Here is an 18014-nt window from a genome sequence, read left to right as displayed (position 1 = left end):
TAAATTTAAGTGGACTAAATGCTCCAATCAAAAGACACAGGATATCAGAATGTATAAGAAAAGAAGACCCATCTATATGCTGCTTACAAAGACTCATTTTAGACCTAAAGACACCTGCAGATTGAAAGTAAGGGAATGGAGAACCATCTATCCTGCTAATGATTATCAAAAGAAAGCTGGAGTAGCCATACTTTTATCAAACTAAATTTTAAAATAAAGGCTGTCACAAAAGATCTAGAAGAGCATTATATCATAATTAAGGGGTCTATCCACCAAGATGTTAACAGTTGTGAATATTTATGCCCCCAACATGGTAAAACCCAAATATATAAATCATTTAATCACAAACATAAATAAATGTATAGGTAACAATACAGTGATTGTAGGGGACTTTAACACCCCACTTACACCAAAGGACAGACCACATAAGCAGAAAGTCAACAAGGAAACAATGGCTTTCAATGACTCACTGGATCAGATGGACTTAAAAGATATATACTGAACATTTCATCCTAAAACAGCAGAATACACATTCTTGAGTGCACATGGAACATTCTCCAGAATAGATCACATACTGGATCACAAATTGGCTCTCAGAAAGTACAAAAATATGGACATCATATCATGCATACTTTCAGAGCACAATGTTATAAAACTTGAAACGAACCACAAAAAGAAAAAAATTTGGAAAGACGATGAATACTTGGAGATTAAAGAACATCTTACTAAAGAATGAATGGGCTAAATAAGAAATTAAAGAGGAATTTTAAAAGTACAGGAAGCCATTGAAAATGAAAACATGGCAGTCCAAAACCTCTGGGATACAGCAAAGGTGGTCATAAGAGGGAAGTATATAGCAATCCAGGCCTTCCTAAAGAAGGAGAAAGGTTTCAAATACACAACCTAATCTAATACCTAAAAGATCTGGAAAAAACAACAAATAAAGCCCTAAACCAGCAGAAGAAGGGAAATAATAAAGATTAGAGCAGAAATCAATGATGTCAAAATCAAAGAAAACAGAACAGATCAATGAACCCAGAAGCTGGGTCTTTGAAAGAATAAACAAAATTGATAAACCCTTAGCCAGGCTGATCAAAAAGAAAAATGACCCAAATAAATAAAATCACGAATGAAAACAGGAAAGATCACAACCACCACTGCAGAAATACAAACAATAAGAGAATATTATGAACAATTATACGCCAACAAATTGGGCAATCTGGAAGAAATGGACAAATTTCTATAAACATATAAACTACAAAACTAAAACAGGAAGAAATAGAAAATTTTAACAGACCCATAACCAGTAAAGAAATTGAATCAGTGATCAAAAATCTCCCAACAAGAATCCAGGGCTGGATGGTTTCCCAGGGGAATTCTACCAAACATTTAAAGAAGAGTTAACACCAATTCTTTTGAAGCTGATCCAAAAAATAGAAATGGAGGGAAAACTTCCAAACTCATTCTATGAAGCCAGTGTTACCATGATTCCAAAACCAGGCAAAGACCCCACTAAAAAAAGAGAACTACAGACCACTTTTCCTGATGAACATGGATGCAAAAATTCTCAACAAGATACTAGCCAACTGGACACAACAATACATTAAAAGGATTATTCACCATGATCAAGTAGAATTTGCTCCTGGGATGCAGGGCAGGTTAAATATCTGCAAATCAATCAATGTGATACATTACATCAATAGCAGACAGGACAAGAACCACATGATCCTCTCAGTAGATGCAGAGAAAGTATTTGACAAAAAAGAGCATCCTTTCTTGATAAAAACCTTCAAGAAAGTAGGCAGAGAAGGAATGTACCTCAAGATCATAAAGGCCATATATGAAAAACCCACAGCTAATATCATCTCAATGGGAAAAAAAAACTGAGAGCTTTCCCCCTAAGGTCAGGAAGAAGACAGGGATGTCCACTCTCACCACTGTTATTCAACCTAGTGTTGGAAGTCCTAGCCTCAGCAATCAGACAACACAAAGAAACAAAAGGCACCCAAATTGGCAAGGAGGAAGTCAAATTTTCACTCTTCGCAGATGACGTGATATTCTCTGTGGCAAACCCAAAAGACTCCACCAAAAAACTGTTAGAACTGATCCATGAATTCAGCTAAGTCGCAGGATATAAAATCAATGTACAGAAATTGGTTGCATTTCTATACACCAATAATGAAACAGCAGAAAGAGAAATCAGGGAATCAATCCCATTTACAACTGCACCAAAAACTATAAAATACTTAGGAATAAACCTAACCAAAGAGGTGAAAGATCTATACACTGAAAACTATAGAAAACTTATGGTAGAAACTAAAGAAGACACAAAGAAATGGAAAAGAACATTCCATGTTCATGGATGGGAAGAACAAATACTGTTAAAATGTCAGTACTACCCAAAGCAATCTACATATTCCACACAATACCTATCAAAATAACATCAGCATTCTTCACAGAGCTAGAACAAACAATTCTAAAATCTGTATAAAACCAGAAAAGACCCCAAATAGCCAAAGCAATCCTGAAAAAGACCAAAGCTTGAGGCATCACAATTCTTGACTTCAAGCTATATTACAAAGCTGTAATCATCAAGACAGTATGGTACTGGCACAACAGACACATAGATCAATGGAACAGAAGAGAGAAGCCAGAAATGAACCCACAAAGGTATGGCCAACTCATCTTTGACAAAGCAGGAAAGAGCATCCAGTGGAATAAAGACAGTCTCCTCAGCAAATGGTGCTCAGAAAACTGGACAGCGACATGCAGAAGAATGAACCTGGACTACTTTCTTACACCATCCACAAAAATAAACTCAAAATGGATGAAAGACCTAGATTTAAGAAAGGAAACCATCAAAATCCTGGAGGAGAGAACAGGCAACAACCTCTTGGATGCTGGCCACAGCAGCTTCTTACTTGACATGTTTCCCAAGGCAAAGGAAACAAAAGCAAAAATGAACTATTGGGACCTCATCAAGATAAAAAACTTCTGCACAGTGAAGTAAAAAAACAGCAAAACTAGAAGGCGAATGACAGAATGGGAGAAGTTACCGGCAAATGACCTAACAGATAAAGGGTTAGTATCCAAAATCTATGAAGAACTTATCAAACCCAACACCCAAAAAACAAAGAATGCAGTGAAGAAATGGGCAAAAGACTTGAATAGACACTTTTCCAAAGACATCCAGATGGCTAACAGACATAGGAAAAAGTGCTCAGCATCACTCATCATCAGAGAAATACAAATCAAAACCACAATGAGGTACCACTCACACCTGTCAGAGTGGTGAAAATTAACAACTCAAGTGACACAGATGTTGGCAAGGATGTGGAGAAAGAGGACCTTTTGCACTGCTAGTGGGAATGCAAACTGGTGCAGACAGTCTGGAAAACAATATGGAGGTTCCTCAAAAAATTAAAAATAGAACTACCCTATAACCCAGCAATTGCACTACTAGGTATTTATCCAAAGGATACAAGAGTGCTGTTTTAAAGGGGCATATACACCCCAACATTTATAGTAGCACTATCGACAATAATCAAAGTATGGAAAGATACCAAATGTCCATTGACTGATGAATGAATAAAGAATATGTGATATACACACATACACAGACACACACACACACACACACACATATACAATGGACTATTACTTGGTGATCAAAAAGAATGAAATGTTAGTATTTGCAACAATGTGGATGGAACTAGAGTGTATTACCCTAAACAAAGTAGGTCAGTCGTACTTCATAGGATTTTACTCATATGTGGAATTTAAGAAACAAAACAGATGAACATAGAGGAAGGGAAGCAAAACTAAGATAAAAACAGAGAGGGAGACAAACCACAAGAGACTCTTAAATACAGAGAACAAACTGAGGGTTGCTGGCAGGGTGTTGCGTAGGGGGATGGGCTAAATGGGTGATGGGCTTTAAGGAGGGCACTTGTTGGGAGGAGGGGTTATATGTAAGTGATAAATCACTAAATTCTATTCCTGAAATCATTACTATATGTTAAATAACTTGGATTCAAACAAAATGTTAAAAAAATTTTTTTTTAATTAAAAAAAGAAGTAACGTGAGAAGGTAAGAAAGAAAAGAAAGAAAATTAAGTGTCTGACTTTCAATTTAGACTCAAGTCATGATCTCAGTTTGTGTGTTGAAGCCACACATCAGGTTCTACACTGAGAGCATGGAGCCGGCTTGGGATTCTCTCTCTCCTTCTCTCTGCCCCTCCCCCCACTCATTCATTCATTCTCTCTCTCCCACAAAAATAAACATAAAAAATTTTTTTTAAAAAGAAATAACTGGGGCGCCTGGGTGGCTCAGTAGGTTGAGAGTCTGACTTCGGCTCAGGTCATGATCTTGCGGTCCGTGAGTTCGAGCCCCACGTCGGGCTCTGTGCTGACCGCTCAGAGCCTGGAGCCTGTTTCAGATTCTGTGTCTCCCTCTCTTTGATCCTCCCCCATTCATGCTCTGTCTCTCTCTGTCTCAAAAATAAATAAACGTTAAAAAAAAAAATTAAAAAAAAAAAAAAAACTACATGACATTTTAAATACTTTTGCTAAATATTATAAAATATAATACAGCTACAACTAAGAGTACACAGGAACACATAAGAATGTTGAAGAGCAGATTGGGAGTTCAGCTTTGGATATGTCAGATTTGAGACATTACACACTAAATGGCTATGTCCACAAGACGATGGATACCTAAGCTTGAAGTTTAGGAGAGAGGTCCAGGCTGGAGACACAAGTCTGGGAGTCCCCAGCACATCAGCATGAATTCCCATAAATCACTGAGTCAAACTCCAAAAAACGGTTCATAATGAATGCAAGTGAGAATACATTAGATCATTTGAATGAGAAAAAACTAAACATGAAGGCACAAATGACATTCCCAACCTGCAGTTCAAATACTTGGTCCATCCCTTTTTTATTCCATCCCATTAAGAAGCCAAACACTAGAAAACTCCCTCAGTACTTTACAGACCACTTCACTACCTCAGTAACAGTCTCTCCTTCACTCAACAGGATGACCAATTCAGCAGTCCTCTGCATGTCGTGTCTTTTGTTAATGTATAAATCAGAGAGTTGGAGGTTGATTAGCTTGGAATGCAAGTCACTGACATTCCATGTGACTGCACAACTTCCCAATCAAGCCAGCCCTGATAAAAAACCTTCCCAGAACATGCACCGCCACGGCCATCTTCCAATCAACACATAATTTGGGTTTGGTCACTGCCTTTGCTGGCAACCACCTGAAAAAGTTATGTGGCTGTTTATTTTCTAATCGGTCTCTCCACCCTTGTTTCTCACTACCTCCCAGCTCAGGTTCCCCGATCCAGCTACATTAATTTACTCCTTTTTTTAAAAAGAACCTACATTTCCTCACCTCTGTGCCTTTGTAGTGCTTCTCCCTCTGCTCAGAAAGCCCTTCCTCCTCCTACACCTAGCTATCTCCTCCTTGTCCTTCAACACTATGGGGACCACATAATTTACCATACAATTCCGGAGGCTTTCGAGAGTACAAAGAAACACTAAAAAGCCTTAGCGGACATTAACTGATCTCTGACAGTTCTAAGCCAAAAGTACCCCAGGCAAACTGAGACCTAGGATCATCCTATTTCAGAGTCCCCAGCCCCTGCCAGCCCTGTAGGTGTGGGGAGCATCATGAGGCTCCCACCCCATGATGCTGAAGACTCCTCCAGGAGCCTCCTGTGTCCTCCTACTGCAAGCTCAGCAACCTGCCTCCCTCATCAGACTACATGTCTTCTGAGGACACAAACTACATCACTAACTACCATGTGGTGTGGCCAGTCACTAGCAACGAGTAGGTCTTCAATAAACAGTGATTAAATGAATAAATGAGATTAGCATAAAATTTCCCGAGTGTCCTCTTCACCGGTCCAAAACAATCCAAATGGAAAGAGAGATCATATGCCAAATGCTTCTCTAAAGAAATACCTTGAAGCTTCAGGGTTTGGTCTCTTATAACAACAGGGTATCAGCCCTTAATTGACCTTCATTCATGTAACAAGTCCGGAGCTCCTACTACGTGTCAGGCAACGTCTTGGGTGTTTGGGCCACAACAGGGAGCAAAACAAAGATTCAAAGCTGGGACTAGCGTTAGACAAGTGAGGCATTCACACAGGAAATAGAATCTAAAAGCCACCAAAAAACTCAGTAATCAAGACGAATAATTTTTTAAGATACTTTTTAAATCAAAATTAATGCAACAAAAATGATGAATTATCACTATTTTTAAATAAAGGCAACATCAGTATTACGGGTTTATTTTTGCTTCGGGCTCCAATATGATCTAGTACAGTACTGTTAGTGATCGACTGTTTATTTAAATGTTGACTTTTTCATTTTGATTTTTTATTAATGTTTACCTATTTCTTGAGAGAGACAGTGTGGGGGTGGGGAGGGGCAGAGAAAGAGAGAGAGACAGACACCAAATCCAAAGCAGGCTCCAGGCTCTGAGCTGTCAGCACAGACCCCAATGCAGGGCTAGAACCTGTGAGATCATGACCTGAGCCAAAGTCTGAGACTTAACCGACTTAGCAACCCAGGCACCCCTCATTTTTATTTATTTATTTTTTAAATACTGCATTGAAAGGAGGGCAGTTGTTGGGATGAGCACTGGGTGCTATACGTAAGCAACGAACCATGGGAATCTACCCCGAAAACCAAGAGCACACTTTACGCACTATATGTTCACCAATTTGACAATAAATTGCATTAAATAAAAAACCATGAACTCATATAAATATTATGTACATCTCAATTTAAAAAAATAAAATAAATACTGCGTTAAAATTTCATCCTGATATTGAGGGTTTTTTTGTTTTGTTTTGTTTTTGCTCCCTTTGCCTCCCTATAAATTTGCTCTTGAAGTGGGTGCCTCATTTGCTGACCCTAGTCCCTACCCTCCTCAAGGGTGGCTTTAATAAAAGATATATGAGTAAAAAGACTTGAAGGACATTAAGGGGTTAGCTGCGTGAATTCTGGGGGAGGTAAAGAAATAGTAGGGGCAACAGTGTACCTGAGACAATTAAGGATCAGCAAGGAGGTCACGAGTTAGCAAGTGAGAAGAGTTTAAAGAGGTCACAGGGAGGTCAGGTCACAGATTCTGGACTAGGGATTGCATCCTTTAATACACCTAAGAACCAATGATGATCCTGCCTCAGTAGCTCTGAAGACGACCCTGAGATTCTACAGTTCTACCAAGTTTTTAGGTAAGGCTGATAGCTGTGATCCACAGAGAACACAGAACATGCAAAGTCTAGACTACTAAAAGCATTTGGGCCCTTATTCAGAGTAAAACGAGAGCAGAGAAGTTACATGTTCGGACTCATGCTTCAACAGAATCCCTTTAGCTGCTATGTTGGGAATACATTCTAGATGGAAACCACACAAAAGCATAGAGATTAGTTAAGAGATGAAAGCATGGGAATGCAAACTGGTGCAGCCACTCTGGAAAAAGGTATGGCAGCTGCTCAAAAATTAAAAATAGAACTACCCTATGATCCAGTAATCACGCTACTAGATATTCACCCAATAGCTACAAAAATACTAATTAAAAGGCATACACGTACCCCTATGTTTATGACAGCATTATTAACAACAGCCAAATTATGGAAGCAGCCCATTGACAGATGAATGGATAAGGAAGATTTGGTATATACATAAAATGGAATATTATTTTTCCATAGAAAAGAATGAAATCTTGCCACTTGTAATGACATGGATGGATCCAGAGAGTATAATGCTAAACAAATTAAGTCAGAGAAAGAAAAATACCATATGTCACTCAAGTGAAATTTCAGAAACAAATCAAATGAGTGAAGGAAAAAAAAAAAAAAAAGAAGAGGGAGATGAACCAAGAATCAGACTCTTAACTACAGAGAACAAACTAATGGTTACAGGAAGGGAGGTGGGTAGGAGGATGGGTAAAACAGGCAATGGAGATTAAGGAGTGCACTTTTCATGATGAACATGAATTCATCATGATCTTGGTGTGGATTTGTGTGTGATGTATAGAATTGTCGAATCACTCTACTGTCTACCTGAAACTAATATAACACTGTATGTTAATTCCTATATAATGTAACAAAATGAAATGAAATAATAACATTAAAAAAAAAAAGAGAGAGAGAGAGAGAGATGAAAGCAGTAGCACAGGTGAGAGACAATGGTGAACCAGACCAGAGTTGTAGCAGGAGAGGAGTATGGAGGCTGATTCTCAGTGTATTTTGAAGGTAGAACTTGCATGATTTCCTTTTGTTAAATATTATTTTAATCCAAGTTAGTTAACATATAGTGTAGTATTGGTTTCAGAATTTAGTGATTCCTCACCGACCAATGACACACAGTGTTCATCCCAACAAATGCCTTCCTTAATGCCCATCACCCATTTAGCACATTACCCTACCCAACCCCCTCTAGCAACCCTCAGTTTCTCTATAGTTAAGAAACTTTTATGGTTTTCCCCCCTCTCTTTTTCTTATTTTTCCTTCCCTTCCCCTATGTTCAACTATTTTGTTTCTTTAATTCCATAAATGAGTTAAATCATATGATATTTATCTTTCTGACTTTTTTGTTTAGCATAATACATTCTAGTTGCATCCATGTTGTTGCAAATGGCAACATTTCATTCTTTTTGATCACCAAGTAATATTCCATTGTACATATATAAATTAAATATATATATATATATATATACACACACACACACGCATGCCACATCTTCTTTATCCATTTGTCAGTTGATGGACATTTGGGCTCTTTCCATACTTTGCCCATTGTCAATAGCACTGCTATAAACATTGGGAAGCATGTGCCCTTTCAAATCAGCACACCTATACCCTTTGGATAAATACCCAGTGGTGCAATTTCTGGGTCATAGGGTAGGTCTATTTTTAATTTTTTGAGGAACCTCCATATTGTTTTCCAGAGTGGCCACACCAGTTTGCATTCTGACCAGCAGGAACTTGCAAGATTTCCTGCCAGAACGGATACATATACGTGTGACACAAAAGAGTTAGGGCCGTCTCAGTAGTTTTCTGGCTTGAGCAACTGGAAGGAAGGCGTTCATGCCACTATTGTGAAGATAACCACAAGTAATGCAGTGGAGGCTGGGGAAGGTCAGTTCAACTTTGGACAGGTTTGGGATGTTTATTAAAATGCAAGTGTGAATTTCAGGAAAACAAATGGATCCCCAAGTTTGAAATTCAGGAAAAAGATCTTGGCTAGAGAGACCACATCATCATAAGCCACTGTTAATCAGCCAATTTTGCGAGCTACACTGGATACGAAGCAAAGACAATCCTTATAAAAATGTTTTCAACCCAATCATCTATAGCCAGTCCTTAGGGCCTTCTTCATACCGAATGTAAGTCTTGTCCAAAAGTAAACCCAAGTGACTTCCTAAGTGTGATCTCATTTTTTTTGTTCCCAATACTCAGATCTTCAAGCATAATTACATGAATCTTCTAAACCACTTAAACTCTGAGCTTCTGGATGGCTTATACGTACAATAAATGTACTTGTAGACAGCTTACTCTCTTTCATTTCATCTTTCTCAGAGTGGAATGCAGACCCTGGTATGGAGATAAATCCACACCAAGATCAGAGGAACTTGCAAGAGTTGTGTATCTTCTGTCTGTTGCCAGACAGACAGTAATGTAAGAATTCAAACAGAGAGTACATCCTTGCCCTTCCAAGCCCCAGCTGATGGCAGTCTAGTTTCAAATGACCAAGAGTCATTCCCATTTCATGTGAAATGCGTTCATCAGGTTCAGTTCGGTAAAAATTTCTTGAGCTTCTGCTACAGACCAAAAAGTGTCCCAGGTAAAGATAGAAAACTCTATCGGTGTGTCCCTGAAATCATCTAAAACCGAGTAATTTCAACAGGAGGAGAGGGAAACAGAGGTAAGGTGGTGAAGTTGGGAGTTAGAGAGAGACTTTGGCTAGTCCAAAGACAGCGAGAGAGACTCGGGAAGTAGAAGTGGCATGCAACAGAGAGACTGGGAAATCGTTAGTAATAAATATTCTGGGAATTATTCCTACCTTAAGCACTGGCCTTGGCAGAAATGCACTGATTACAGAGATCTGATTTACTTCTATCTAACCCAGGGGCTCTCAAAGTTTGGGGCACATTAGAATTGGGATTTTAACCATTATAACCACCTGGCTCCCACCCCATTCTGATTTAATTGGTATTAAGGTTGACCAGAAAAAGGCAGGTTAGATAGTTCCCCAGGTGATTCTAATGTTCAGCAAAGTTTGAGAATCTCTGCTCTAATCCTACAGAACCTGGTCATTTGGTACGTCTTTCCTCAAAGACATACCATCAACAAACAGAATCGTATGAGATCAGATATTGTAGAAGATTGGCCCCACCCCAGACCTACTGGAGCAGCCTGACTTTAATAAAATCCCCAGGATCCCACATTAAATCCCATTTAAAAAAAAAACAAAACAAAACACTTTATAAAAATCCCACCAAGGTACTTTTATTACAAGTATCAATAACCTGGGTTTAGACAGCATTTCTCTGATTTAAGGGGACAGAAAGAAGAATTTTAAAGCAACCACTTCAAAAATTCGTTTCTATTATCTTTCCACATTATCTGACCTGAGGGTCACAGAAACTAACAGAAATCTGAAAAACTTATGATACACGCTTCCAAAGTCTAAGTTTGTCTCTATTCAACGTGAAATTTAAAACCTATAGCTAATTACAAGAGCCTATTCAAGCTTCTTTTTACTTCCCATATTTATAAACAAAGAGAAAAAGGATAATCCTACAGATTACCATCTGTTGAATATTATCAGTATCCTCTCATTCAGAAACAGTTAACCACATTGCATCCACCTAAAGAGATTATTGGCTTCTACATTCTTTTTTTTAACCAGAGTTTTTCTGAATAATTCCAAGTGCCATAGAGATAAATTTAAGATTCAAATATTAAGGACAGACTAGTACCTCATCTAGGAAAGTAGTTACATGTCCGAAAGATGAGGCGGTTAACTCTCCAAATAAAACCGTTTGAGAAAAGTCATTTACTCCAATGTTTTCAGTAATCTTCTTGGCAATATAAACAAGTTTATGTTTTCCATCTCTTGGGATCTGAAACAAGAGCAAGATGATTAGTCCAAGTTCACAGCGTAGTTTCCATATTAACACATAGGATTTGCTCTATCTAACTTGTAGCTAGATTGCTAAAAAAGGAATAAAACCTGGCATCTTGCCTACCTTTATAAATAAGGTAGTTCCACTGCTCTTTGCCCTACCTTCTGCAAACTGTATAGTTTTGTTCTTTTATAATGCTAATTCCATAGCATTATTGGTATGTAAATATCACCTTTAAGGGGGCTTGTCAATTACCCAAGATCATTATATACCCTAACATCTCCTTATTAAAAACAAATATAAGGAGAATTTAGCATTTTTCTATCTTAGGAAAGGTCATTCCTTTTTATAACCTTTTTTTTGTTGTTTGGAAATAAACCAAAGTGAAAGGAAGTTCAGGCACAAGAGGTTAACTGTGTAAATCTATCCTCAAAATAAAATGTTAAATGAAGATATTTTAACATTTCCACAACTACTGAGCTATTTCTTCAGATATGATGATTATTTAACTTAAGTAATCCTAGACTTAAGTATCCTATCTCCTTGTTTGACAAAATTTTTAATTAGTTATAATTGGGAAAAGAGCAAAACAAAAAAATTCAGATCTCAAAACCCTAAGGCAAATTCCTGTTACTCTTTCTCTGGGATCCTATTTCCCAACTATTAAAGTGACACACAGCGATGATAAACACTTCACACATACAACACATTACACTGAGGCACTGTAAACACTAAAGACTTGATTTTGGCTCAGGTCATGAACCCAGGGTGGCAGATCCAACCGCGCATCTGCTCCATGCTGAGTGTGGAACCTGCTTAAGATTCTGTCCCGCTCCCTCTGACCCTACCCTGCTCATGCTCTCTCTGAAATAAATAAAAATAAAAATAAAAATAAATGCTGAATACAAATGCTGTATTTATAAGTGATACCTTAACCTCCAACTACAAAGTCTAAAAAAAAAAAAGGAAGGAAGGGAGAAAGAAAAGATGGAAGGAAAGAAAGGACTGCCCCCCTTCTCCCTCCAGGGCTGGTAAACACCATGTGTGCGCGGAGTGACAGAGCACTCCTTTTTTAAAGACTAAGTATTTTTCCTAGGATTAAATGTGACAGACAGACTTAGCATATGAAAAATTATTCAGGCTCTGCTAAAACATTTTTTAAAGACAGGACCCCAGATTGGCCCAAGAGCGATTGAAAACAGAAGTTATCTGGCACAGAGAACCCACCTTGTTCCCAAAGCCTAAGCAGTTGAAAAAGTGTAGTGTAGCTTTTCCTGCTTTATCTGGGTTGGGCAAACTAACCTTCTAGAAAACTAATCCACAGTTGCTTAACTGGAGAGTGGGCGCACGTGGGTGATTTTGCAAACTCCAAGGCAAGGGCTCCCAAAGAAAGTTTCTTAAAGCGCCTAAGTGCATGCCCCCAAGGGAACCCAAGGACGCGACTGGCCTGTCCCCGTACTGGCAGCCTGACAGGGTCCCTTAGCCTATCGCCCCTTACCTCCCGGGCGACTGCGAGTGGTCCCGCGGCGGCGACGCTGAAGACAAGGCAGGCGGGACTGGGGTTCTCCAGGAACTCTCCCAGGACCTGCCGGTTTTCCTCGCTCTCCAAATGCTGGCTCCATTTCTCCGCTGAGAGCCCTAGCATCAGCTCCAGGCGGCCGCCGAGAAAGCGCACCCGCGCGTCTCGGGCGAAACTCCGAGCTCTCCTGGCCGCCGCCGCCTCTTCCTCCTCTTCCTCTTCTTCCTCCTCCTCCACCCCTTCCTCCTCCAGCTCCTTCATGCCGACCACCTCCAGGCTAGCGCCCGGAGTTAGGCGAAGGGCTGCTTCTTCTGGAAACCCGAACACCTCCTGGGCTGCCATCACGCACGTCCAAGAGAATGCTGGGTCGGTCGGCTCCACACGCTCGCGTCCCTGCCCAGCCTGGGGTGGGCGAGGACACTTCTCCCCACACGCGCTGCGGCAGACGCCCACCCCCTCCGGCGACTGCAAGCAGCGTGGCCGCTGGCCCACACCTGCTGCTACTTGGCTGCGGGCGTGGCACGCACTGCTAGTCCCACCGGCTGAGGCTCCGACCCAAGCGGAGCTGCGCGTCCAGTTTCCCGGGAGACGGCGTCCCCGCCCCAGTCAGCTGTGGGCGGGGTCAGCGCCCGGCTGAGGCCTTCCGGCTCAGGGCTCCTCCCATTGGGGCGGCTCTGGAGGGCGTGTTCTCCTCGTGTCTCAGCCGCTGAGTGGGTGGCTTCTTCTGCCCAACGACACCTTGTCCTACTGGACGTTCCGTGGGGTTCCCAGGGAGCGAGAGTAACAGCCCATCACTGATTACTATAGTTTATGCAGTGCTGTCTTGTGCCGAGCTCCGCGCTAAATCCTTAGCCTTATTTCATATAATCCCTAGAAAGTCAGGGCTTCGACTGCTCAGTTTGTCTTATGAGCAAGGGAACCAAGTCACAAAGTGGCTGCGCGACAAGGAGAAAGTGGAACCGGCATTCAGACCTAGCGCTGAGGGCTTTTATTCACCTTACTGCAGGTTGTCTGAGTAGTACCAGAAAAGAGCTAACCCGGCAGTGCGACTTCTCTGGTTGTGGAAATAAAGATCTAGGTATTCGAAGCCCTGATTCTGATCCTCACCTGCTACTTAATAGAATGTTAATATGCCCAATAAGAGAATGGATAGTGCTCTTTGTGCACTGCAAAGCAGCACCAGAATTATCGTGCAATCCAAAAGTAAATAAAAGATCATGGGGAGAAAAGTTCCAGATTAAAACCAGTCCCCAGTCCCCATGATATTGCAATGGAAATTCAATATGGCATATTGACATCTGTTGAGTCTATTAAAGAAACTTACATTACTGAAGTAGCCAGAATTTTGTGGGAGGAGTCCTTGAACTAAAACTTTTTTTAATGGGTCCGCTTTAATTGTTCATTTCAAAACAAAAACTTCAATCCCCATTCCTTTCATGGGAGCTATGAAGGAGTGTTGCCCTCAATCCATTATAATAACTAATTATTGAGGGAGCCCTTGTAGCTCAGTCAGTTGACCTTGGGATTCTCGATTTCCAGTAAGTCATGATCCCAGGTGGTAGGATCAAGCCTCCAGTGGGCTCTGAGCGTGGAGCCTACTTGAGATTCTCTCTCCTCTCTCCCTCTGCTGCCTCCTCCCTCCCTGCCCCCCTCACGAACTAGCTCTTTCAAAACAAACAGACAAAAAAACCCTCATTTTGATAAATAGGTGTTTCTAGCAAGATTTAGAGATTCAATTATTTCTCCTTTTGGAATTTAGTCTGATAACCATCTGTAAGCTTTTCTAGTAACATAATCAGATTCCTGAATTAGCATACGCTCCTGGAAAGCCTTTATAATGACTTTAAGCCATTAAGGGTGCTATGTATGGGCCACAGCAATCCTTGATCCTCCAAAAGCAGTCTGGGAATCACTGCAAACACCTTACAATGGACTTTAAAAAAAAACTTTTAAAAAATGTTTTTATTTATTTTTGAGACAGAGAGAGACACAGCATGACCAGGGGAGGGGTAGAGAGAAAGGGAGACACAGAATCTGAAGCAGCCTCCAGGCTCTGAGCTGTCAGCACAGAGCCAGACGCGGGGATCAAACTCATGGACTGTGAGATCATGACCTGAGCTGAAGTCGGACGCCCAACCTACTGAGCCACCCAGGCACCCCTACAATGGTCTCTCCCGTCACCCCTGTATTCCAGCTTTGCATCCCCCCTCAGAAGAGAAACAAACATGCCATAAGTAAGAGATGACTTAACTTGAAAGTGAAAAACCACTTTCAGACTCTGAAGAAAAAAAAAAAAAACCTAGATGATAGTGCTAGTATTAAAGTACAATTTTCAAAAAGTTAAATCTATAACTCAAAATACAGAATGAAGGCATGTCAAAGATTTATTCAACCCATTATTGAGGAAACCAACAAAATGGTGACACTGGTTCCACAGGGAATTAGAGAAAAAGATTTCTAGTCAGTGGTGAAAGACTGTTGGAATAAAATTACTAGGGTAGATACAATACTTCCTAATGTCCTCCAGGACACTATAATGTTAACTTTTGTTTGAGTTTTTTTTTTTTTAAATAATTCCATTTCAGAAATTAATTTACATCTCTAATGAACAAAAATCTATAAATAAAAATAGAACTTTATAGAGTTTAGATCTGTAACCAGTAGCAAATAATGATTCAAAGGAGGGACATTCCTGTAGATAATTAAGTAATCTTTTGGTGGACCAGTTAAATGATGTTCCAGTGTGACACTGAAAAGACATGCTGCCTTTCCTTTACCTTAGGTAATTCCCAAGTTTTGAATAAATGTTCTTATTAATAGCTAACATATATCAAGTACCAACCAATCAAGGGCTATGTACTGTGCTGAGTTCATTTATCTGCCCTGCAAATATTTATTGAATGCCAAGTAAATGCCAAGCACTGTTCCAGGGGCTGAGGATACAACAGACTGAGTTCTTGCTCTCATATTACTGGTATAAACCAGATGTATATTGGCTACATGAGAGCTATACCAACTGGGTGCACTTTCCACTCCTACCGCTACTGAGTATGGGACTCTGACCAGCTACTTACCTTCTCAGTTTCCTCATCTACAATAGGAATAATAAAATGACAGATTTGATGATTTTTCAGTAAATATTCCCTCTCCCTCATCTTTCCGTTCCTTTGAAGTTGTATTTGGCCATATGACTTGCTTTGGTCAATGGGATGTTAGCAGGCATGACACAAAGGCTTGAAATGTGTTTGCATGGGGGGGCTTGCCCTCTCGTGCCCCTGCCATTGTCATGATCAGCACATCCCCAGCTAGCTCTCTGATGCAAGGAACCAACCTGGACCCAACTTGAGCTCAGAGGTAAGTCCAGCTAAGCCTGGTCTAGATCAATCTGCTCTCAATCAACCTACAGATACAGGAATAATAATAAATGATTATTGTTTTAAGCCACATATTGTGGTAGGTTTGGGATTCAGCAATAATAGCATGGCAATAGTCAATCAGAGGGTTGTTGTGAGAATTAAATGAACTCAGTTTACATACATGGGAAGTATGAACACTTGGGTCAGTGCCTTGTACACTTAAGCATTACAAGGAGTTTATCATTAATTAGGGAGTAGAAAATAGAAACTAAACAAGCAAAGGTGTAGTATGTTTACTATATGTCACATAATGATAGGTTCTAAGAAGAAAAGCAAAGGAGGGTAAAAAGTGGGGGAGGACAATGCTAATTAGTATCAGTGTTCAAGAAAGCCTCAGTTTTGAGCAGAAATCTAAGTGAGGAAGTGAGCCACGGATTCTGGGAGAAGACTATTCCATGCAGAGCAAAGAGCACATAGATCCATAGAGATGATGCTTGGTGTTTGGACAAACAGCAGGGCCAGTAAGAAGGAAAATAGTAGGAGAAGGGGAGAAAGAAGAAACATGCGACCAAATCTTGTAGGGCTACGGTAATGGCTGGGTTATTTTTAAACCGAGATGGTGTGGTAGAAACCGCTAACTGTCCCCAGTGTGCACTCACCCTTTATTCCTTCAGGTAATAGGACACTTACCCCATTCCAAGTTTTAATGGAACTCATGGTCACCCAACTGGAAATTTCATTTCCTAGTTACTCTTGTAACTAATGGAAAGTGAAAGTAATGAGGTACGACTTTTGTGTCATGTTCTTAAAAAGAATCTGCCAACCCTCCATTTCTTCTGTCTTCCCAGCTTGCTCGCTAATATACGGACATGGTATGCTGAGTCATGTTCAATCACGCAAATAATCATTAAGCATATGAAAAGATGGTCAACCTCCCTCACAAAAGAAAAATATAAATTCGAACTATAGTACAATACTATTTTCTTACTTGCTAGCTTTAAGATTGACATATTCACAAAGCTGGTTATCACAACACTATTTATAAGAAGAAAAGCTAGAAGCAACTTATATGCCCAGGAGTAGAAGACTGGTTCAATAAACTACAGAGCATCCAAGCAATGGAGTAATATGCAGCTACAAAAAGGAATGAGGATACCTCCATATGCGTTAGTGGAATGATTCCCAAAATACATTTTCAAGTGCAAAATGAAAGGGAGAGAAAAATCTATATATTTTGCTGCCATTCATCTGTAAAAACAGATATACCCTTGCACATGTACCCTTGCACCACCCCCCTCCACACACACAGTATTTGTTTATTTTTTGAGAGAGACAGAGAGCATGAGCAGGGGAGGAGCAGAGAAAGAGGGAGACAGAGCATCCAAAGCAGGCTTTATGCTGAGAACAGAAAGCCCCAATGCAGGACTCAAACTCACGAACCGTGAGATCATGACCTGAGCTGAAGTCGGACACTTAACCGACTGAGCCACCCAGGCACCCCATATTTATGGGAAAATATAATTACCATAATGGAAGAATAAGCCAAAAATGTTTAAAATTATTTACACATGAGAAAGGGTAGAGAAAACAGGGACAGAAGCTAGACTTCTGAAAATATACATCATTTTCCATAGTTGATAGGAATCGTGTAAATATTTTACATAATCAAAAAATGAGTTTAAACTTAAAAAACCTCTAAAAATAAAAAACAAAATGAACCAAATGAATTTATCTGTATATTGAGTTAATTGGCATAGCCATAGAGAGAGGAACTATTTTAAGTGATTTTAAAACAGTAATTAGATGGTGTATCCCTAAAAAGATAAAACCTAAGAACAAAAAGAAACACACAAAATAAAATAAAAATGATGTAAAAAAAATAATTTTAAATTGTTTTCAGTAAGTATGTTTCCAGTAATTGCATGGGTAATATTATTATAAAAATGACTATGCATTATGAGAATAAAGCTATCATGGATTAGATTCTTAGATA

At 39.9% G+C, this 18014-nt stretch overlaps 1 protein-coding gene across 1 annotated transcript in view; it reads right to left on the bottom strand.

The window, feature by feature from the left end:
* DNAH11 (dynein axonemal heavy chain 11) overlaps positions 1-13282 on the bottom strand; it is a 359440-nt gene extending 346158 nt beyond the window's left edge. The window contains exons 1-2 of the mRNA XM_060632677.3: positions 12645-13282; positions 11000-11143 (exon numbers count right to left, since the gene is read on the bottom strand). Coding sequence (XP_060488660.3) covers positions 11000-11143; positions 12645-13007 — 507 coding nt within the window. The 5' untranslated portion in view covers positions 13008-13282. The remainder of the gene's footprint in view (positions 1-10999; positions 11144-12644) is intronic.
* Between the last annotated feature and the right edge of the window lie 4732 nt (positions 13283-18014).

Source organism: Panthera onca, chromosome A2, assembly GCF_046562875.1.
Source record: "Panthera onca isolate mPanOnc1 chromosome A2, mPanOnc1 haplotype 2, whole genome shotgun sequence".
NCBI lineage: Eukaryota > Metazoa > Chordata > Mammalia > Carnivora > Felidae > Panthera > Panthera onca.
The sequence above is the reverse complement of the archived record's forward strand: the minus strand, read 5'-3'. Positions and strand labels throughout refer to the sequence as shown.